This window comes from Osmerus mordax, chromosome 14, assembly GCF_038355195.1.
Source record: "Osmerus mordax isolate fOsmMor3 chromosome 14, fOsmMor3.pri, whole genome shotgun sequence".
Taxonomy (NCBI): Eukaryota; Metazoa; Chordata; class Actinopteri; order Osmeriformes; family Osmeridae; genus Osmerus; species Osmerus mordax.
Window position 1 is genome coordinate 4,756,055 of NC_090063.1, and position 21,109 is coordinate 4,777,163.

The following is a 21,109-nucleotide window of genomic DNA, read 5'->3' on the forward strand; positions in this document are numbered from 1 at the left end:
ACATCACCTCACACTGCAGCCTGGGGGGGGGGGTACACACATCAACATCACCTCACACTGCAGCCTGGGGGGGGGGGGGGGGGGGGGTGGGGGGGTGAACACACACGGAGTGAACGTACACACGACATTCCAGTAACCGTCCACACACACACACACACACAGGAAAGGGAGAGGAGAAGCGATGTCACCCAACACCAGACTCCTGGTGTCAGGTGTCCACCCCACTCAACTGTGTCACTGGGGCCCAGGTCACAGGTCCTCACTACTGTGTGTGTGTGTGTGTGCCTCTATTACACATATGGTTCCCTTTGACTGCCATGGTAATGATGATAATGAAGATGTAAAGAGTGTAATGTCACAGTCATTATGATGACAGTATCTTCTAATTGGTGTATGTGCGTGTCGTTTCATGTTGCATGGGGAGATTGGGACGACGATACGACAGTGTTGCTAAAGCATCCATGTGTGTGTGTGTACCCTGTGCAGTTCCTCCCTGCACGGGTACAGGCTCTCCTGCAGGTGTGTGTGTGTACCTGTGCAGTTCCTCCCTGCTGTAGTGCAGGCTCTCCTGCAGGTGTGTGTTCTCCTGGGAGCTCCTCTCCAGTGTGTCCTGCAGGCGAGCGTGTTCCTGCCTCAGAAGCTCCGCCTCCTTCCTGCTCTGCTCCAGCTTGGCCGTCCTCCTGGCCAGGGCCTCGCGCAGCTTGTCATTCTCCTTCTGCTTGTCTGGGACACGCACACAACTATGACGTGCGTGTGCGCATGTGTCTGTCTTATCGAACGTATATGCGTGTGTTGTTGTGTAAAAACAGCTCCCCTGGGGTGTGTGTGTGTCTGTGTGTGTGTGTGTGCTACCTCTGGAGCCCATGCTGAGCTGCTCCTTCAGAACCTGGTTCTGCTCCCAGAGGAGACGCAGCTCGCTGGTCAGCTGACCCTGGTCCTCCATACCCTGGATGAAGATGTTGGTGGCTGCTGGACACACACACACACACACACACACAGTCAGTCAGGGTCAGGTAGGATTGACCTTGGTTCTGAGACCTGCGAAGGGACTAAATCGATCCACAATTTGGAGCCCAAACACATGTAGTAGTACAGTCTTTTGAGGAAATGTTAAAAGGGTGACTGTACGCATGTTGAGTGATTTCATACCGTGTGTGTGTGTGTGTGTGTGTGTGTGTACCTGGGTCTCGGTCCACCTCAGCCAGCCTCCTCTCGAGCTGCTCTCTGAGCCGGTCGTTGGTGCGGATCGTCTCCTCTAGACGTTGTCTCAGAGCCCTGATCTCCAGCAGGTGCTCCGCCAGCAGGTCTGATGGGCAGACACACACACACACACACACATTTACATACACGCTTTCACAGAGACATCTACAGAGACACCTACAAACTGTACAAACAAAGATCAAAAGCTTTTTTCAAGAAGAAATTGATCACCTCTTGATCAACACCAAACCCTACCCCTCACCCCACCTCCAGGTGAAGATCCCCCCCTTAGGTCAGACTCGGGTCCAGTACCTGGGTTCATGTTGTGTTGCTGGGCTGTGTCCTGCTGTGTGCCTGACAGTCCTTCTCCTATCTGGGCCTCCCTCTGTGGCGCTGGCCCTGCGTGGTCCTGGTTCTGGACCTGGTTGTGAGCCTGGTTCTGGTTCTGGTCCAGGATCGAGCGGTGGAGGTCCAGCTCGCTACGCAGGGTGGCGTTGAGCTCCTCGCTGCTCCTCAGCTGGTCCTGCAGGCGAACGTTCTCCCTCTGCAGCCTGACGGAGCTCCCCTCGTGGCCGGACACGCCCCCGGCTTTGGCTCCACCCCCGAAACGTTTGGCTGCAGACTCGGAGGACGTCGCCAGATCTCCATTGGAATCTTTCAGCCCTGTGGTGGAAGGCAATGAATATTAGGATGAAGACACGTGAAGAGAAAGATCGCTCAGCATCTCGGGGTCAAAAATACCCTTGTTCCTTTTGGAAGCTTCCAGAGCCTGCTTCCATCTCCTGAGAGAGACCTCTTCCTGTTTCTCTGTCTGGTCTTCCTCTTTATCCATCTCCTCGGGTCTAGCGTTAGCTAAACAATCGCTGTGTCTGTTTGCCTTGGGTAGACCTGCTTGGCCTTGTACGCAACAGTCGTCTCAGTTTGCGTAGCTTCTGTAGACTATCTTGTCAGCAGTGTACTAGCCTAGCAGCTGCTTTAGCGACGCGTCTCCAAGTTCTCAGGTAACCTGTGAGTTAGTGAGCTCCAACTGTACGTTAGCTAGCTAAGCATCTCTCAACTAAAACACATTCAGGCAGCGTTACAGGAAAAGAACGTTTTGGCTTTGGATCCTGCTCTCTCTTCATCCCCCATCTCTATCTCCACCCCCCCCTCTCTCCATCCCCCCCCCCCTCTCTCTCTACCCCCCCCTCTCTCCTCCCACGTGTCAGTCACCCACATCATGCATCTCTCTAATAGCCCTCATTGTCTCCTCTCAAGGGAAACACAATTTGAAGATTAAACCGGATAGGTGCTCCTGAATAATGCAGCTCCAAGCAGAGGATGGAGGGATGGAGGGCTAGAGGTAAGAGAACACCTGTCCTGCCCTTGGCTGGCCCTCTTTGTTCTGCGGGACGGCTGACTGGACCACAATGGGCCTGAGTGGAAAAGAAGTGCCATTACTACAACATGCCCACTACCCGGCCAGACCAGAAGCAGGGATAGGTCGAGGACCAGAGATTCAGGCAATCTCATCAGGGGGGGAAAAAGATCCATATTTAATGCAGCGAGGACAGACCCGGTCTAATCCTCGACTGAAGTAACCTTCCACCCAGTCACAAACTTTACCAGGCCCTGTAATAATTCAGCCAGTCCAGCCAGTGTCTATATCCACATGACTAGACTACAGCAAAAAAACATGACTATGACCCAAGATATACAATATATAAAAGAAGTATACCAAAACAGCTCAGAGCGGTCCGGTATGTTAATCTGGCTCTGTCCAGGTCCGGCTGCTTACCGTGTAGACCTGGGCGGCCATTTTGTGAGGCGTAGGACGTGAGGCTGTTGCGGGAGGCGTTGGCTTCCTGCGACGCCCTGTCGGAGAGGTCGGAGGCCGAGGAGAGGTGGCTGCTGGGAGTTTGTCCTCTCAGCTGCCTCTGCAGGCTGTGGACCAAACGGGTCTTCTCCTGAAGCTCCTTAGAGAGTCTGAGGGAGGGAGGGAGAGATAAATGGAGGGAGGGAAGAGCAGAGACGAGAGACAAGAGAAGAAAGGCGAATCCAAGGTGAGAGAGGTGAGGCAGCTTAAAGGTGGGACGAACTGATAAGAGACTGGAGTATCCGCTGTACAGCTTCCACACAGTCTGACACACACAGACTGAAACACAATCTGTACTCAGTCCAACGTCGGCTCACAATGCAAGAACCGGAGAAAACCCCTCGAAAGAAGAAGAAAACGTTCACACAAAGGAACAGGAAAAATTAAATAAAAAATCTGTCAATCAACTTCCGTTGTTTTCAGATTTTCCACTTCAGAGTCAGAGTAGCCATCTTGAAGGAGGAGGAGGAAGAGAGAGTTCACAGCAAACGCATGCTCCCGTCCTGGTCCAGTCCACTCACAGATCCAGCTGCTCTCTGGTGCACTCAGACAGGCTCTGGTTCTGCTGGACCAGGAAGTAGAGGTGCTGCTGCAGCAGCTCACGCTCGCCCTCTAGCTGAGAGCGCAGGTGCTCGATCTCCTCCTCCAGCCTGGCGAAGGTGTCTGATGGCTCGATGTCGCCCTCCGGCTGACAGGTCAGGTACTGCAACTCCTGGTGAGGCAGTCCAGGGCTAGCCGCACCAGGGACAGGGGCGAGAACCCTACTCTGTCAGTGTGACCTCATGACTGACACCAAAGCTGAGCCCCACGAGGCTAGGGAGAGCCGTTTAGCAGCGTGGCCTGCTGGTGTATCTGCTCAGGGGACGTAGCTAGTGACTACAGTCAGGGGGTTAGGATTATCATGCTAGTCGAAAGAGGGAGTCAGATGGCTGAGTGGTTAGGGAATCGGGCTAGTAATCCGAAGGTTGCCAGTTCGATTCCCGGTCATGCCAACTGACGTTGTGTCCTTAGGCAAGGCACTTCACCCTACTTGCCTCGGGGGAATGTCCCTGTACTTACTGTAAGTCGCTCTGGATAAGAGCGTCTGCTAAATGACTAAATGTAAATGTATGTAAATGTAGTCGGTTTTGCTAGCCGTGCTAAAATGCTAACCTGAGGCCAAGATCACTTTCCTTCAAGCTCTCGACACAAGTTCTCCAAGGAATAAAGTGTGTTTAAGTGTGTAAAGTCTAACTTAAGGAGAAGGCTTCCTGGAAGAGGTATTTGTGTGTATATGTGTGTGGCTGTGTGTGTGTGCGGTAGAGAGCGGTACCTTTGAGCCAGCTCCAGCACGGCTGCGTCCTCTTCATCTTGATGGCCGCCTCCTAGGAGACGAGGACAGAGAGAGAGACATGGTGAAGGAGCCGTCCTGCTGCATCACTGTCACAACTCTGTTTCTCTCCCTCTCTATCCGTCTCGTTCCCGCGTCCTCTCTCGCCCTCTCAAGGGAGTGATCTCTCTCTCCCTTTCTCCCTCACAGGGGTAGCCTGCATCGTCAGTCTCCAGAGATCGGTGAACCACGACGGAGTACTTGTTTTCTCTACCTCACCCTGTCCACCATCTTGGATGGCGTGCGCCGAGTCACGCCAAGAGAGAAAGCTGCTTGGAGTAGTGAAAGGCCCAGTGTTGGGCTGGTGTGTGTGTTGGTATTGGCCCTTTGGCCCCACTCTGTTTGGGCTGGCGCGGTCGAGATGGCGTGAGTGTGGTGTCAGTGTCACCAAGGGATGGCACACTTGACTAAACAGAGCTGGCTTCACCTCAGGGCTGTCTACTACATCTGGATGACCCCAAACGACCCTGCGTTCCGTGCCACCTTGACCCCAAACCACCCTGCGTTCTGTCCTACCTTTCTCCAAGCGGCCCTCCAGGCTCTCCTGGATATTGAGGCTCTTGTCCAGCTGCTCCCTGAAGACCTCCCCCAGGTAGTAGTCCACGTCGCTGGCCTGCAGCAGCTCCTCGAAGGCCCGGCTCAGCTCCTCCAGCTGGTGGCGCTGCAGGGCACCCAGACCGCGGCTCTGCTGGATCTGCTGCCTCAGCTGGGACAGCTCCCGGGCCTGGGACTGGACCAGAGAGTCCATCCTGGAGGAGGAGGAGGAGAGGGGGTGAGGTGTGTGAAAAGGGGGGATGGAGGGAGGGGTGGAGGAGAGGACGCGGGGTGGGATGGAGAAGTAGACACGGGGAAGAAGGAGGGGATTGATGCAAGGTGGGAGGGGGGAATGGATGGAGAGAGGGATGGGTAGAGGAGAGGAAGGAGGGGGGAGGGAGAGAAACCAGAATGTAAGAGACAGCTGAAGTGAGAGACAGAAAGAGCAAGAGCGCAAAAGGGAGAGAGGGTGAGAGAGAGAGAGACAGTGAAAGAGAGAGAGAGCTGGTACCTGGCAGGAGAGGCGGAGCGGCTCCGATGCTGGACCTGCTGCAGCTGCTCGCTCATGCTCCGGTTCACCCTCCTCTCCCTCTCCAGCTCCACGCTCAGACGCCCGATCCTCTCCTCCATCGCCTGCCTCTCCTCCTCCTTCCCTCCTCCTTCCCCTCGCTCCAGGAGACCCGCAGGGGCCCCGTCCCGGGCGCCGGCCCCGCCGGGCCCTCCGGCGGGCGGGTCGGAGGAGAGGGAGTTGGGCCGCAGCAGGGCCTGGAGGTGGACGGTGACCCTGAGCTGGCTCTCCAGGTGACGCTTCAGCTCCGTGATCTGAGCTCGGAGCTCGGCTGGGTCCTCCGACACGCCGTAGTCCTCGTACGTCTGCAGGCTCTTCAGACCCACCTGGGGGAGGAGAGGGGGGGTGGGGGGAGAGGAGAGGGGGGGTGGGGGTGGGGGGAGGGCAATGGGCAAGAAAGAGGTCAAGACAGAGAGACAGAAAGAGACATAAAAAGGGAGAGAGGGAGCAAGAGTGGAAGGAGGAGAAGATTGCACTGAAGGGTTCGACAGGGACAAATAAAAAATAGTTGCCATGTCCATGTATATGGGGTTTTGACAGCAGGGGGGGGGGTCAGGCTGGTACCTTGGGGGAGCTGAGAGCGGGGGAGCTGGGGTAGGAGGCGCTGGAGGGCGAGTCCAGGTTCTCTGTGGAGGAGAAGGTGGTCTGGTCCTGGGGCAGGGACGGGAGACTGCAAGAGCCGCTGGGACGAGGCTGCAGACCGCCAAACATGTCTGAGGAACCACACACACACACATCGTCAAAAAGGGATATGATCTGAATACCAGCTGACATGAATGGGTAGAGAGTGAGAGAAGAAAGAGTTTAGCTTGGGTGCATAAGAACCAGGGAAGAGCAGGATAGGACCAGACAGGAGATATTATCATTTGGAGTGAGTGATCATTCCAATACTCCAGAGAGAGAGAGAGAGAGACCATGCAGGAGACTCAAGCAGAGAGAGACAAGCATGTCTTCTGGTCACAGCGTAACCAGAACCCAGGTAAAAACCAGAACAAACAGAAGACCCAGATCTCTCACACACACACACACACACACACGTGTGGGTTATAGAATAAGTAGTGCCCATTCCTCATGCAAACAGACTCCAGCAGCCACAAGTGGGATTCATCGTTAGTGTCCACTCTCCAGACAGACATGCACCGAGCGGCTGTCCAGACGGACGTCTAGACGAGGTGTTCTACCTGTGCTACTGCTCTCCTCCCTATCCACCTCAGTCTCACTCTTGCCACTGGTCTCGTAACCCAGGTCCTGCTGGTCCACCTGCACGCCCTTTTCATCCCGCTCCGGAGGGGGCGCTAGACAACACACGCCAAGGGGTTAGGAGCGCCACGTCCACTGGACGCCGGTGTGTGTGTGTTCCTGTCCCTCTGCGCTCGCTCTCAATTTTTCTTGCCACCCCCCCCCCTCTCTTTCAGACAGGGAAAGCCAAGGTCCGTTTTGATCCTGGCTTATGTGTCCGCCGTCGCTTTATGGTCACATGGGAAGAGGAGGCACACAGGTGCCTGCTCTCTGCGACCTGGCTGTCGGGAGCATGCGTCAAAGCCAGTCCAAAGCTCCCTCTGGTGCATACGGTAAGGTCTGCCTCTCATGCCTCACACACCTGCAAACATGCATCTCTACCCACACAGATGCACTTACAGGCTTGTGTGCAGTGTCTATACGGTTTATTTCATGGTATGACTAGGTTATATATAATTAGGGCCCAGTTTCCCCAGACGTGGATTATGCTTAGTCCTAGACTAAAAACCTTTTCAATGGAGATCTTCATGAAATATTTCTCTTACTGCAGGACTAGGCTTAATCCATGTCTGGGAAACTTGGCCTATATGTATTTAGTTATATATTTGAATTGTCCCAATTTTAAATAGTAAATGACTGGCAGACCCATCGTGGCCAGACTGCAGGTGGGATATATAAGGTGACACCTTACCCGTATGTGAAGCTCCTTCACTGGACTTCTTGGAGTTGTGCAGGGCGATGATGGACTGAGCCGTGGCCAGCTTCTCCTCCAGGCTCCTGCACGTCTTCTTCTTCTCCTTCAGGGCCTTCTGCAAGGCCTCCGTCTGAGCCTGGGCGTTTCCTGATGCTGCTGCCCCGGGAGCGGGCTCCCGCAGCTGGGCATCGCGCGTCTCCAGGGCGGCCTGGAGCTCCGAGATCCTCTGGGCATGTTCGTAGAAGAGCCTCTGGAGGAGGCAGAGGTTGTGGTGGGGGTTCTGGGCGGACGGTCCCCCGGCTCCAGCCCCTGCCGGTGTCTGGTTCTGGTGGGTGGAGGTTCTGCAGGGTCCTGCTGAGCCCGCCTCTCCCAGTGCTTCCTTCTCTTTCATGACTCTCTGGAGCCTGTCCAGCTGTGTCTGGAGGTCCGAACCGGTCTGAGCCAGTCTGTCGGCAGAGAAGGTGGAGCCTGTAGCGGCACAGAGAACTGCGAGAGAGGCTATAGCTGCCTCCGTGACTCCCAGACACTCCGACAGACGCCTGCACATCTCCTCCTGGCTCGCACCCGTCCTCTCTGACGACGCCATCTTGTTTCTCCCATGCTGTCCCTCCACCTGTCTGTTGCCGCTGCCCTCCGGGCCAGAGGGGGCGGTGTTGGCTTTGGCGTCCCCTCCCGGCCGCGCAGCAGCTGCCTCGGCGGCCCTCAGCCTCTCCTGCAGCTCGGCGTTGAGCCTGCTCTGCTCCCACAGCGCCTCCTGCAGGGAGTCGGCCTGTCGCTGCAGCTCTTGGTCCGGGCCCCGTTGCCCGCCGGCGGCCCCGGGCCCCCCGGCCGGCCCGCGGCCGTCCAGGGAGGCGTTGACCTGGCGCAGGGCGGCCTCCAGCCTCACGCACAGCTCCTGGGGGTCGCCCCGGCCGTCCGAGCCGTCGGACGAGGACGGCGAGGTGGCGCTGAGAGAGGAGATGGCCGTCTCCGCCATGCTGAGACACTCCACCAGCTGGCTGTTGAGCTTCTCCTTCTCCTGCAGCGCCTTCTGCAGTTCCACACACTGCCTGCGGAGGGCAGGGTCGGAGCCGGGGCCGGCGGGTGGCCCTCCCCCTGCCTGGCTGTCCAGGTTGCAGGCGGTGAGGTAAGCGATGGTGGACTCTGCGGCCTGCAGGGCCTCCAGGTACTGGCGGTTCAGCTTGTCCTTCTCCTGGAGCTGAGCTTGAAGCTCCTCCCACTCCGCTACCTGCTCCTCCAATCGGACGACCAGCCCCTCCTTCTCCTGGCACTCCTGGTGGAGGAGCTCCAGCTGGGCCAGGAGCTCTCTGTCAGACTGGCCCTGCCAGGGCTCCATCTCAGCGGCCTGGTGGTCCTCCAAGCCTGGGCCTTTCCTGACCTCCATGCCCAGTCTGGCCCCCGGGTGCTGGGCCGACCCTAGGTTGACGTCCAGGGTGGAGCTTGGGGAATCGGAGCCTGGAGATGTCTTTTGATCGGACCCGTAAACTCCTCTGTGGTCCTGGTTGGGGGGCTGTGCTTCGTTGGAGCTGTCTGGCTGCACAGACTCTCTGCTGCCCCACCCACTGCTGCCCTCGCTCTTCAGCCTCACAGGAACCGGGAGGCGAGACTTGAGCCCCGCCTGAAACACAGCCAAGAACATCACGAGACCATCGAGACACCAACAAAAGGTAACAAAATAAAAAGAGATCTATACGTTTGAGAGAGATCTTACCGCCCGTTTGGATGCCTGCTGTTGGTGACTCTTGCTTGGTGACCGGCCCTTGGTGTGGAGACTGCTTCCCTGGGGGGTGAGATGATCTCCCCGCGTCTTCCCTTTCGTCTCTCCCTCCTTCCCTCTTCCCCTCCTCTGCGCTCCCTTCTTCTCGGCCCGCAGACTCTCGGTCTCCCGGCTCACACCAGCGACCAGCTCCGGGTCGAGGTTCATCTGCCCGTCGGCGGCCGCAAGAACCGCGTTGGTCTCCAGCTGCTCCTGCAGGAGGCGGATGACCCTGCGGTGACCTCCGGCCTCCGACCTCAGCCTGTCCACGGTCTGCCGCAGGTCAGCCTCGCTGGTGACGCAGCTGTCGTCGCTCTCCTTCTCCCTCCTCTCGGACGACTTCCCCTCCTTCAGGAGCCCTCGCAGCTCTAGGCGCTCCGACCTCAGCCTCTGGACCTCGTCCCTGAAACGTCATCATCCCTTTCGTCATCACTCTTCAAATATAAACATCAGGAAAACCCACAAGCCTGACGTGTCATTCGATGTTTGTTTTGGACGTCGATATCTTGACCTGAGCCAGCAGAGAGCCATATGGAGATGTCCTGGTGTCTCACCTGAGCTGATTGGCTGACAGGACTCCACATTCGTCCAGGAGAGACCGGAGCAGCTCTCCCTCCCCCCTCTCCCCTCCCCTCGGGCTGGCGTCTGCCATCGTCCCCTGCCCCCCGTCCACAGCCTGAGAGAGACCATGAGCAAGGCGAGGTAAGGAACTCTGGGGAATGAAACACCAGGAATACGGCGACTTTGATTCGGGATAAGCTGTTCGTCATGCTTCCCCCCCCCCCCAAAATGTCTTTGATTTGATCAACGTCCATACGAGGAAGGCTCGTCCCCTCCTTCTAGACATGCTCCCCCGTGCATACCTGACCCGGACTGCGGTCTGCCTGCAGTATCCCATCCAATCCTGAGGGGGGCGCTGTGCCCTGCCCTCCAGCCTGCTGCCTCATCGTCCTCTCTATGAGCTACAGTAATGGGGTGGCAGGCGAATGTGACACACATGGCTTGGTAAAAGAAAATGCAATGAAAGAACAGAACCCGTAAAAAGCACTGCACAGCAACGGCAGGATGGGGTGAGAGGCCTAATGGGAGGAGGAGGAGGGGGTGGAAGAGGAGGAGATGGAGTAGAAAGAGGAGGAGGAGGTGGAGGACAGGTCCATGGACACAGAGATAAGAAAACAGGGACTGGTTAGAGGAGGGATGGAGAAAAAGAGGGAGGTAGGAGATGCTACCTACAGCAGACAGACAAGACACAGGTTAGAGAGTTCAGACAGATCACTACTGACAAAAGTGCCACGGATAAGGCATTAGTAGCTACCAGGCAGAGGTGAAATTTCAGGGTCAGAAGTCAAAGGTTAGGAGGAAGTGGAGGATGATCCTCAGATGCAGAGGAAGGATAAGGAACTAAAAAAACAAGGAACTGGCTGGTTCTGAACCAGCTCGTTGAGCCAGGCAGCCAAGACATTGGTTTATATCTACGTGTCTAACCTGTGTCCTGGGCTTGCTGCCTGCGAGGCCAGCCTCCGTCCTCCCAGAGGGGTCGAGGGTCGGGTCAGGGTCAGCCTCCGTCCTCCCAGAGGGGTCGAGGGTCGGGTCAGGGTCAGCGTCTGTCCTCTCCTCCGTCAGCCTCCTCTGGAGGTCAGCGTTGGTAGCCTGAAGCCTGCTGACCTGATCCTGCAGCTCCACAAGCTGGAGCAGAGACACACCCAGGGTGAGAAAACCCCCACCTGCTGTACAGGCTCAATCACCTAGATCAGATCGAACATATTGATACATCCACTCACTTTCCAAACGCGTAATGTGCAGAATTCTTAGGCACCCAAAAATATATCAAATGTATATAATATATATATATATTATTTTTTTTTTTACTTTTTCGCTGTACATCCAAGGATATATTTGAAATCCAAATGATGGGACTCGATAACCAGACACGAATCATTGGATACGCCATGAAACGTGTTTTTGGTGGGCTTCTCTGGAAGATTAGCCGGTCCTGGGTGAGAGTTCACCTTGTGTCTGAGCTCCTCGTCTGACAGCTGGGACAGCCCCCTCTCCTCCCCCTCCCCCACGCAGATGCTCATGTAGGACGTCTGGTCGGCCACGAAGCTCATGGTGTCTGCTGCAGAGGAGAGAGAGGAATCAGCTACGCGTGCCAACCGCATCCATCACGGTCGTCGTTCACGGTTCACGTTTAGCGTTTTCGGAACTCCTGCATTTGGCCATTCAAAGGTGTCACACTTCTTGAGGGCACAGACTAGAATTGTCTGCGATGCTAACAGAGGCTAAAATACAGGATAGTGTTCCTCTAGATGGTGGTTGTGTTGTGTCTGTACAGGTCCGGCGTAGCGCCCCCTGGTGGCAGGGTCTCACCCGTGTCGTTGGTGGCGCCCACCCCTCCTCCGCGGTTCTGGATGGCTCCGAGGCGGGCCTGCAGCGAGGCGTTCCAGCGATGGGCATCCTCCAGCTGGTGTCGGACGCTCTCCATCTCCCTGGGGTCCACCAGATCCACACCTGCAACACAGGGTGGGGGGGGGGGGGGGTGAGGCTTCTGTGAATATGATTCGGAGCTTCTTGATTCTGTAGGTGTTACGTTGCTGACAACATGGCAGTGATATAATGATTTGAGATTTCCGGGTTCTGAAGTACATGTTCCAAAAAACTGAGAAAAGGGTTTAGACAGAGGTTCTGAAGAAACAGGGAGACACATTTTAAAGAGTATCAATTGAGTCTCTGAGACAGGTTCTGAAGACACGGCTCTGAACATGAGACCTGGTTTTGGGTACCCGAGGATAGGATGGTTAGATGTTCTGTTGTTGTTGGTTCAGTCAACTTGTGTGCAACCCACTAAAACCTCTATAGTCGACTTGATTTGCTTTATCATACCTATGAAGTTGCTTGGTTTGTTTAACACCTCTAACTGTCACTTTGTTTTAATTGCAAAAGTTTGGTGGGCATCCAGACAGATCTATACCTCCAACACATCTTTTCATCAAGTTTTTCCACTTTTCTTTTTCATATTATTTTATCTGTCTCTACTAATATTATCTTATTTTTTTGTGTTTGTAAGATTTAGTGTTTGTCATGTTTAATTTCTTTAGTATTTTCCGAATGAAACTGTATTACGATTGATTCCATAAAAATTATATATATATATAAACAGGTACTTTGCGCACACAACACAGGCTGGTCAGCCGGCTGTGAAGAGGGGGGTTGTTGACTAAGTGCTGCCTTACATAAGGCCTGAATCATAGTGCTGCATGTAGAGCTGGGAGCAGGCCAAGCATGTTTACAAAAGCCTGGCTTATTAAAACTGTCCGTGAGGAAATTGCGGGTTATCAAAAGAGACAGATGGGAACTTTCCCCTTCTCTCCCCCCATCCCCCCCAATCCATTTCTCTCTCCATATTTCTCTCTATTTATAGAGCGAATGTTCATCCTCACCCTGAGGTAGAGTGAATATGAGACCTCGTTGCCAGGAGACCTATTTATACACACCTGGTCCTGCCAGCCAGACGGGAACACACACACGTGCCCCGCAAATGAACACACTCGACACATGCACGCACGCTCCAATACACACACGCATTAGACGCTGGGATGAATAAGTCCTCCATTTTAGCCAGATCCACACCGATTCCTCCCCCTCTTCCTCTCTACCTCCGTCCTGCCTGACTTGATCGGCGCTGCTCTCCTTCCACCCCTACACCCACAGGGCATCAGGCTGCACGTGACCTAGCCACACGTGAGATTTCATAAACCCCCAAATATCGCCAGGAATTAGCATCATGCTAACGTAATGTGACCCGGTGGGCCCCTTATCACGGGGAGGAGACCCAGAGAGAAAGGGGGACGATAAGGAGGTCGTTTGACTGTTGTCTATCTTCGAAGAGCTAAGCTCTTATGAATGTGAGGATAATCTCCGTGCATGAAATAGTCAGTGCTTTTAAAGCCCACTATTCCTCCAGTGGGTTATGAAACGACAGGAAACGTGTGGTGTCTGATTCATATGAGGGACAGATGGCTGGGCTGGGTTTGGATTAATGAGGATGATGATGAGAGGCGGTAACACACACACAGTTTTTTTTAATGGACAAATCAAACAGAATTTAACTGAAAGTGTGAAGTGAGAGACAGAGGGACAGACCAGACACACAGCATGCTTTATTACACGGATGATGATGACGATGAAAGACATGACAGGTGAGGAGTTTGTTGAGCGTGGACATTAACAGCCAAAACAATCCACTGTAGACTATCCCGTAACTCGGGTCCAAACAGATGAGGATGTTGGACAGAAGGGAGGACAGGCCAGGTGACAGAGTAGATGACAGAGCAGGTGACAGAGCAGGTGACAGAGCAGATGACAGAGCAGATGACAGAGCAGGTGACAGAGCAGGTGACAGAGCAGATGACAGAGCAGAGAAGCAGCACAGTATAAGAGGTATACATGCAGACGACACGCCAGACAGACAAGGCTTGTAACCAGGCAACGTTACAAGTATGAGAAGGTGCAAACAGACATGAGAACATGACACAAAAGCTGTGTTTGTGTAGCATGAATGTGTGTGTTTACATCCCTCCCCCCCCCCCCCCCTCTAGAAGTGTGTGAATGTGGCACCTTCTCGGAGCTGGGCGCGGTGGATCTCTCGCTCCAGGTCCTCCCTCAGCTCCTCGTTGGTCCTCACGCCCTCCTCCAGCTGCTGTCTGAGGAGCTGCACTGCCGTTAGCTCCATCTGCAGCGCGTGGAGGCGCTGGGCACTGACACACACACACACACGCACGCCCTTCAGCACGACCTTGTGGTGCAGTGTGCACTTTTACCATTAAGTGTGGATCTTCAGCTCGTTTTGTCTTTGTATCAAAAAAATTCAATAATCAAGCTCCCAAAATGTTTCGCCTTAAATCAATATTTGAATAAAAACAATTACTGTCCACCAAGAGGCCAATGACAAATCCCAAATAGGTATCTCCTCCCCCCCCCCATCCGCCCCACTGAGCCTGTCCTACCTGTCCTGCTCCTTGACGGTGCGGACCAGGCTGGAGTAGAGCTGCTGCTCCGCCCTCAGCGAGCGGTTCAGGGCCTCGCGCTCCATCTGTAGGACGGCCAGGGCCGGCAGGGCCTGGGGGGGGAGGGGTGGAGGTCAGAGGTCAGGATGCCATTATTGACAGCCCGGTTTGACCACCGCTGGAAACTTACTTGTAACCCTTTTTGGGATTTCAAATATGTATTTTTTCAACCCCAGAAATGAAGCTGATTTAAGTATCCAGTCAGAACAGACCAACAATAACTATATCTAAATAGTTTTAGCAGTAAAGTGTGGACCTCTTCGTTCTGGCGGTCTCCCCCAATGATGGTTCTCTCCCTCTGCGGGAGGCTGGGGAGGGAGCGCTCCAGCCCAGCCTCGGCAGCCTGCTGCTGGGCAGCACCAGCCTGGCTGTCCCCTCTCTGGCCCAGACGCTCGTGGAGCTCCTGTCAGCAGGAACACAACATAGTTCTACCCATGTCCCCTTTCTGCTGTATACTTGACGACTAAAAAAACGTGTGTGTGTGTGTAGTGGTGTGTGTGTGTCCGTCTCACATGGATGATTTCATCCTTGGTCTCCAGAGTGGCGGTGAGGGACTCGACGTTGGCGGCCTGGCCTTCGATTCGACCCTCCAGCTCGGACAGGACCGACTGCAGCTCCGCCACGGAGATCTGGATCAGCACACGGCAACATTAACCCTCCCTTGACCACAGGCAAGTCACCCTCAACCACTTTTTGGTGATGTGTGGTTGTATGTGGGGGGATAAAGCTAAAAAGGCAGTAAAATAATGATTTGGTCTGTCTGGACAAAGAGTACTTGTTCACCAAGTGACGAGTCAACATGAGATCAGAGACACGTATTAGGCCCAACAGAACGCCAGAGGACTCTCTCTGGCTTCTAGAAATGTGCCGCGTCACTGCTTTCCTACTGTCTAGGCGTATATGGAGTCAGACTGTCGCAGAGGGCCTGTTCACCTTCAGCTCGTTCTCTCTCTTCAGGGCCTTGTTGAGGGCCTCGGTCTTATGAGCCAGCTCCTTCTTCAGGACCACGGCCATCTTCTTGGTGAGAGGAGCTTTCTCCATGTTGTCCTCGCTGTTTCTCCGCTCGGCTGCGGGAGGAAGGAGAGAGGACGGAGCGTGAGAGACACCTTTCAGATGCTCGGTGTCGACAATGTCTTTAAAAAAAATCGGGTTTGTGTGAGCGTGTTATCGAGAGAGGCTGTATCCAGGGCAGGTAGCTAGCTCATCGTGGATCCAGAGAGGTTGTATACGGTCCTCGTGGTCTCATGCCAAAGAGAGAGACAGAGAGAGAGAGAGACGGAGACAGAGAGACAGAGACGGAGACAGAGAGACAGAGAGAGAGAGACAGAGAGACGGAGACAGAGAGAGAGACGGAGAGCTGGGGGTGTCATGGCTCCTCACCTTCCCTCTCCTCCAGCTGATCCCGCAGCACCTGGATGGTCTGCCTCAGCTCCAGCACCTGGGGGGGGGCCGCCTCCTGCTGGCGCAGCTCCAACAGGAAGTGGTCCCTCTCCTGCCCCCGCTCCAGCAGCTTCTACGGGTGGAGTGGAGGGAGGCAGGTCAGTACACAGGCATCTATGTGACTCGTTAGCCTACTGTCAAGGGACGTTCTAGTCCTCTGTCAGCAGTCTCGCTGGGAGTCCGTCCCGTCTGCCTCTTCCTGTGGGCATCCAGCGAACTAACAAGGAACGAGGAAGGCCGGAGAGAAGCTTCCTGTTCTAATGAGCTCGGGGAGCTCCTCTCTGTCCCCCTGACGCTCCTCTGTGTGAGGAAGTCTCTCCTCCCCCCTCAGACTCACGCTGATGATGGCGTCCTTCTCCGCCAGCTGAGCCCGGAGCTCCGCCGTTTCCAGGTGACCCTCCTGCGTTGCCGCGGTGCTGAGCTTCTCCGCGGCCGCGAGCTGCTGCTGCCTCTCGGCCCGCTGCCGCTTCATGTCCTGGATCTCCTGGGCGCGCTCCGACAGAGCGCGGTTGTAGCGCTCGGCGGACTCCTGGAGGAGGGCGCGCAAGGAAATGTTAGCGAGGCATAAGATACCGTTATTAAACATAGCATCATAGTGTTCAAGTGAGATAGAATGTGTGTGTGTGTGTTTACCTTGAGCAGCTGGTCCTTGCTGCTGATGGTGGCCAGCAGGCCCTCCACGGCGCTCTCGTTGTCGGCCACGAGCCTCTCCCTGGCCTTCACAGCCTCGGCCAGCATGGCCTCGTTCACCTTTAACCTCTGAGCCATCTGCTCCGCCAGGTCACGCGCCTGGCTCTGAGACCGGCTCAGCATCACGCCAGCCATGTCCTGCCGAGGGAACGAGGGGAGGTGTGTGTGTTGTTTGTTGTGTGTGTGTGTGTGTGTGTGTGTGTGTGTGTGTGTGTGTGTGTGTGTGTGTGTGTGTGTGGGGGGGGGGGGGTCAGGCGCGCGCTTGTGCGTGCCCCTACCTCCATGTCCTTGGTCTTGCCCTCCAGGGAGATCTGCAGCTGGCTGATGATGGCGTCCTTCTCCCTGAGGGACCTGTTCAGGTTGTCCTCCGCCTCCTGCTTGGCCCTCTGCAGGTTCTTCAGGGTGTTCACCTGGTGCTGCAGCTCCACGTCCTTCTCCTTGACGAGCGAGTCAAAGCTCTGCGGCGGCGGGAGAGGGGACAAGCAGAAGAGATGAAAAACACGGAGGAGACAGGAAGGGTAGGGAACGTTCGGGGCATTCTGAAAACGCAATGCATGTGGAAAATATCTCCACTAAAAACACCCGACACGGGGAGTGTAGGTTCTACTGGGTCCGTGTATGGTGCGGGAGCCCTGAGGTCTCTCTTACGCTGATGGTGTCCTCGTTGTGAGCCAGCAGGTTGCTGAGTCTCTCCAAGTCTCTCTCCTTCTCTCGGAGGGACAGCTGGAGCTGGTGGATCTCGTTGTCCTTCTCCTCGACGGCCGCAAACTTATCATCCAGCGCTTGCTGGACGACAGGATCACAACAAAGTGGTATTTATACACTACTGAAGGATAGGGGGAGGCTGAAAACACAGTAAGACACTTGATAGCAGTCGGCAGGTGTAAGAGAAAGAAAGAGAGACAGATAGAGAGAGGGTGGCGCCTCTTGGGAGAGTCAACACACCTCCAGAGCCTTCTCCTTCTCTCTCAGTCGCTCACGCAACTTAGATAGCATGATGTCACTTCCTCCCGGGCTCCTGCTGTGCTCCAAGTCTCGAACCATGTTCATGTACTCCTGGGAGGGGGGGGGGGGGAGAAACGGACAGTAGACAGGGAGGAGAAATAGAGTGACAGGAAGCAGGAATGGACCAAAATATCACCCAAAACACTAAAGAAACCCATTCGCTCCCCACCAGCAGAACACGGAGCTCCTACCTGCAGCTGCTGCTCCTTGTCGGCCAGGGTGGTGGTGAGGCGCTGGATGGAGGCGTGCTGGGCCTGCAGCTTCCTCTGGGTCTGCTCCAGCAGCTCCTGGTAGTGCTGCTCCAGCGCCGCCTCTCGCTCCGCCAGCTCCCCGCTCAGCTTCTTCAGCTGGTTCTGGGCTTCCTGGGAACCAGGAACAACCACGAGATCATCAACAACAACAACAACAACAGCAAGAACATTGACTGGGGGGGTGAAAACTAGGCCGGCCTCTGCCGGAGGTCTTACATTCAGGGCCTTGTCTCCCTTCTTCTTCTGCTGCTGCAGGTCCTCCAGCTCCAGCTCCTGCTGCTCCTTGGCCTGTTGCAGGTCGGCCACCTCCTGCTCCCTCCTGCCCAGCGACCGCTGCAGCTTCTGGGCCTCCAGAACCTGGCCGAGAGGGAGGCGGAGGGAGACGTGGAGGTCAGTGGGCCGGCGGTTAGCGTAAGACCGTGGTGTCATATCCATCCGCCTCTACTGGCCCCTTACCTTGGCGTGGTGGTCTCCCTGTAGCAGGGCCAGCTCCGCCTGCTTCTCCATCAGCAGGTTCTGGTGCTCCTCTGCCCCCTGGGGAGGAGGGCAATAAGAAATATGGGGTTACCACGGGCAGGTGTGTGTGTGTGTGTGGCTGGGGGTACTCCAGTGAGTATAAACTTTATATTTATTTGACCATGTAGTGGCAAGATTGTACACATTTAAGCACGTCTCTCTCATATTTCTCTCTTCCATTCTTTTTCAGACTCGCTTTATCTTTCACTCTCCCTCCCTCCCTCCCTCCCTCCCTCCCACACACACACACACACACACACACACACACACACACACACACACACACACACACACACACACACACACACACACACACACACACACACACACACACACACACACACACACACACACACACACACACACACACACACACACACACACACACACACACACACACACACACACACACACACACACACACACACACACACACACACACACACACACACACACACACACACACACACACACACACACAGGTTGGATTAAAGACAGCGTAAGTAGTGCTTGATATTGGCTTGCCTGGTATTTCTGGAGCTGGGCTTTGTGAGCTGTGTCCCTGGCCTTGGCCAAAGCCTCATCCCGGTCCTCAATCTCGTGACACAGCTCCTCAACCTGAGCAACGCCACCACACACACCCAACACCGAGTTAGAGAGAGACCCTTACATAAGACGTCCAAACACTTTGATCTGGTACGCCCAGGGCGTACTGTAGCGTGGCGTACATGGATGAACAGTTAGCTTGCCTTCTAACAGTCAACGTGCAAACTACATACATATTTAATCTGTCTCCGTCAAAGTTGGTGAGAATATATTCCACATGACCAACAAGACATCATAGATATAATGTCACAATATTGTAGTTCCTTTTCTTGCGGTTGGAAAGTGCCCTGTAAGCCCACCTCCTTCTCCTTCTCCCTGAGGACCAAGGTGAGGCCCTGGATGGTCTTGTCTCGTTTCAAAGTGTTCTTCTTCTCTGAGGAGAGCTCCTTCTCCTTCTCTTCAAGCTGACCAGTGAGAGCCTGCCACCAAAAATACATCATACATTAGAGAAATCAGGCTGCGAGAACAGAATTGGCTATGTTTACATTGTCTGGTATTAAAATTGTAGAGTTTAGTTTAAAAAAAATTATGTCCTAGATGACACGTTTTTCTTTAGGTACTATATGATACAGTTAGGATTAGGAAAGTAAAGTGGAAAAAAAAGTGACTTGTTCCACTAAACATATAACATAATGTGATGACACCGTTCTGATCTCCGCCTGTCCCCTGGTACCTTGGCCTGGGTGTGAGCGTCCTCCAGGGTCTGACTGAGGGTCTGGTTGGAGGTCCTGATCTGCTGGAGCTCCGCAGCCAGCTGCTTGTTGGAGCTCTCCAGCCTCCTCTGGTCGCTCTGCTTCTCCTCCAAGCCCTGGAAGGGAGACCGGACAGAGGTAGGTCAGGGCTGACTGAAGGAGAACCAGACGTGAAGGCTGGAACAGCCGGGCTGGTCCGAGACAGAGGAAAGCAGCTCTTGATTCAAACATCTCAAAGAGAGACGTTTCGGAGCTTCTGTGCGCCTGCCTCTAGAATACTACACACATACACACACACACACACACACACACACAAATAAACCAGTGGACAACCTCAATCAAGTTTAAGACCGTTCAAGACCAGCCAGTTACACACGTTAATCCACCGTGACCTCTATTCTATGGAGATCTTGGTCCGACGTGTACGGAGCATGGCTACCTCTGCCTTAAGAGGGGCGTAGTCATCGTCGAACTCCTCGGTGAGGTCGTGGAGGGACTTCCACTCGGCCTCCCTGTGCCTGCTCCTGGCCCCAGGCCCCGGGGTGAGGCGGCCGGGTGGGGAAGCCCCCGCCGCGAGCCTCTGGAGCTGGGGGAGCCGGCTCTCTGGAGGCGCCCTGACTGGACGCCTGGGGATGGAGCGCAGGAGGTGGAGCAGCTCGGTGATGACAGAGGGCTGGGTCGGGGGCGGCTGGGTCGGGGGGGGCTGGGTCGGGCGGGGCTTCGGAGGCTTTCCTGGTGGAGGTCCTCCGGGTGGAGCTCTGGTTTGCGTCTCGGAGGAGGGGGCCTTCTCTCTGAATCTCCACACCTTTGACTCCCTCAGTTGTCTCCGAGCTGAGGGGTCTGAGGAGGTGGGGGCCCCCGAGGGGGCGTCAGGGGCGAGGTCTGGGTTCAGGGACTGCAGAGAAGTGGAGCGGGTGACCTTACGCTGGACCAGGTCCAGGTACATGCTCCTGGAGCGGAGCTTGGCCGACCGGAAACCCGGGTTCTTCACGGGGGGTTGGCTTGGTGTCCCTGCCCCGAATCCGGACTGCTTCCTGGGGGTTGAGCGCCCGTGGCCCTCCCCGGTCCCACCCAGGATGTCCAGACTCACACACCTCCTCACACGCCCCCCGGACAGCCACCCGGCCTCTCTCTGCTGCTGCTTCTCCAGGGTGTGCTGCCCTCCTGCCAGACCTTGCCCCTCCTCGGGGCTACCCCCCCCAGAGGACCTCCGGAGGGGGATCTTGCTTCTGCCGCCGCCTTCCCCGCCTCCCCTCTCCCCGGCCGGGTTGTTGCGGGTGTAGATATGGGCGATGCACTGGGCCAGATGGTCCTTCTGGGCCTGCAGCTTCTGGAGCTGGGCCCCGTGCTCCTCCTGGAGCCGGCCCATCTCCACGTCCAGCTGGACCACCTTCTCCAGCTGGAACACGCACTTCCCGCACAGGAACTCGCTGCGGCCGTTGCGGGCCACCTCCCAGCCCAGCACGTGGGACAGGACGACCTGCAGCTTCCTGCTCCCGGTGAAGCTGAAGATCCAGCGACACTGGCTGCCCGCCATGCGCACGCCACACACCCGACACGGGTCCCTCATGGTTCGGTCTGGCTCTGTGCTGCTAGATCACCACCCGGACTGGTCCACCAAGCGCACA

The 21,109-nt window shown here is 55.6% G+C and overlaps 1 protein-coding gene across 1 annotated transcript in view; it reads right to left on the reverse strand.

Moving 5' to 3' along the window:
* Nucleotides 1-21,109, reverse strand: part of cdk5rap2 (CDK5 regulatory subunit associated protein 2) — a 34,476-nt gene that overhangs the window by 3,505 nt on the left and 9,862 nt on the right. The window contains exons 10-43 of the mRNA XM_067249674.1: nt 19,463-19,597; nt 19,089-19,208; nt 18,709-18,801; nt 18,124-18,201; nt 17,884-18,024; nt 17,608-17,778; nt 17,357-17,467; nt 17,060-17,197; nt 16,690-16,869; nt 16,355-16,549; nt 16,059-16,250; nt 15,662-15,794; nt 15,215-15,348; nt 14,794-14,910; nt 14,538-14,684; nt 14,222-14,334; nt 13,833-13,972; nt 11,586-11,726; nt 11,225-11,334; nt 10,701-10,901; nt 10,079-10,177; nt 9,770-9,927; nt 9,171-9,618; nt 7,457-9,077; nt 6,708-6,821; nt 6,091-6,239; nt 5,470-5,852; nt 4,941-5,173; nt 4,368-4,419; nt 2,978-3,165; nt 1,513-1,863; nt 1,181-1,306; nt 853-969; nt 534-723 (exon numbers count right to left, since the gene is read on the reverse strand). Of these exons, the coding sequence (XP_067105775.1) occupies nt 534-723; nt 853-969; nt 1,181-1,306; nt 1,513-1,863; nt 2,978-3,165; nt 4,368-4,419; nt 4,941-5,173; nt 5,470-5,852; nt 6,091-6,239; nt 6,708-6,821; nt 7,457-9,077; nt 9,171-9,618; nt 9,770-9,927; nt 10,079-10,177; nt 10,701-10,901; nt 11,225-11,334; nt 11,586-11,726; nt 13,833-13,972; nt 14,222-14,334; nt 14,538-14,684; nt 14,794-14,910; nt 15,215-15,348; nt 15,662-15,794; nt 16,059-16,250; nt 16,355-16,549; nt 16,690-16,869; nt 17,060-17,197; nt 17,357-17,467; nt 17,608-17,778; nt 17,884-18,024; nt 18,124-18,201; nt 18,709-18,801; nt 19,089-19,208; nt 19,463-19,597 (7,019 nt within the window). The remainder of the gene's footprint in view (nt 1-533; nt 724-852; nt 970-1,180; nt 1,307-1,512; nt 1,864-2,977; nt 3,166-4,367; nt 4,420-4,940; nt 5,174-5,469; nt 5,853-6,090; nt 6,240-6,707; nt 6,822-7,456; nt 9,078-9,170; nt 9,619-9,769; nt 9,928-10,078; nt 10,178-10,700; nt 10,902-11,224; nt 11,335-11,585; nt 11,727-13,832; nt 13,973-14,221; nt 14,335-14,537; nt 14,685-14,793; nt 14,911-15,214; nt 15,349-15,661; nt 15,795-16,058; nt 16,251-16,354; nt 16,550-16,689; nt 16,870-17,059; nt 17,198-17,356; nt 17,468-17,607; nt 17,779-17,883; nt 18,025-18,123; nt 18,202-18,708; nt 18,802-19,088; nt 19,209-19,462; nt 19,598-21,109) is intronic.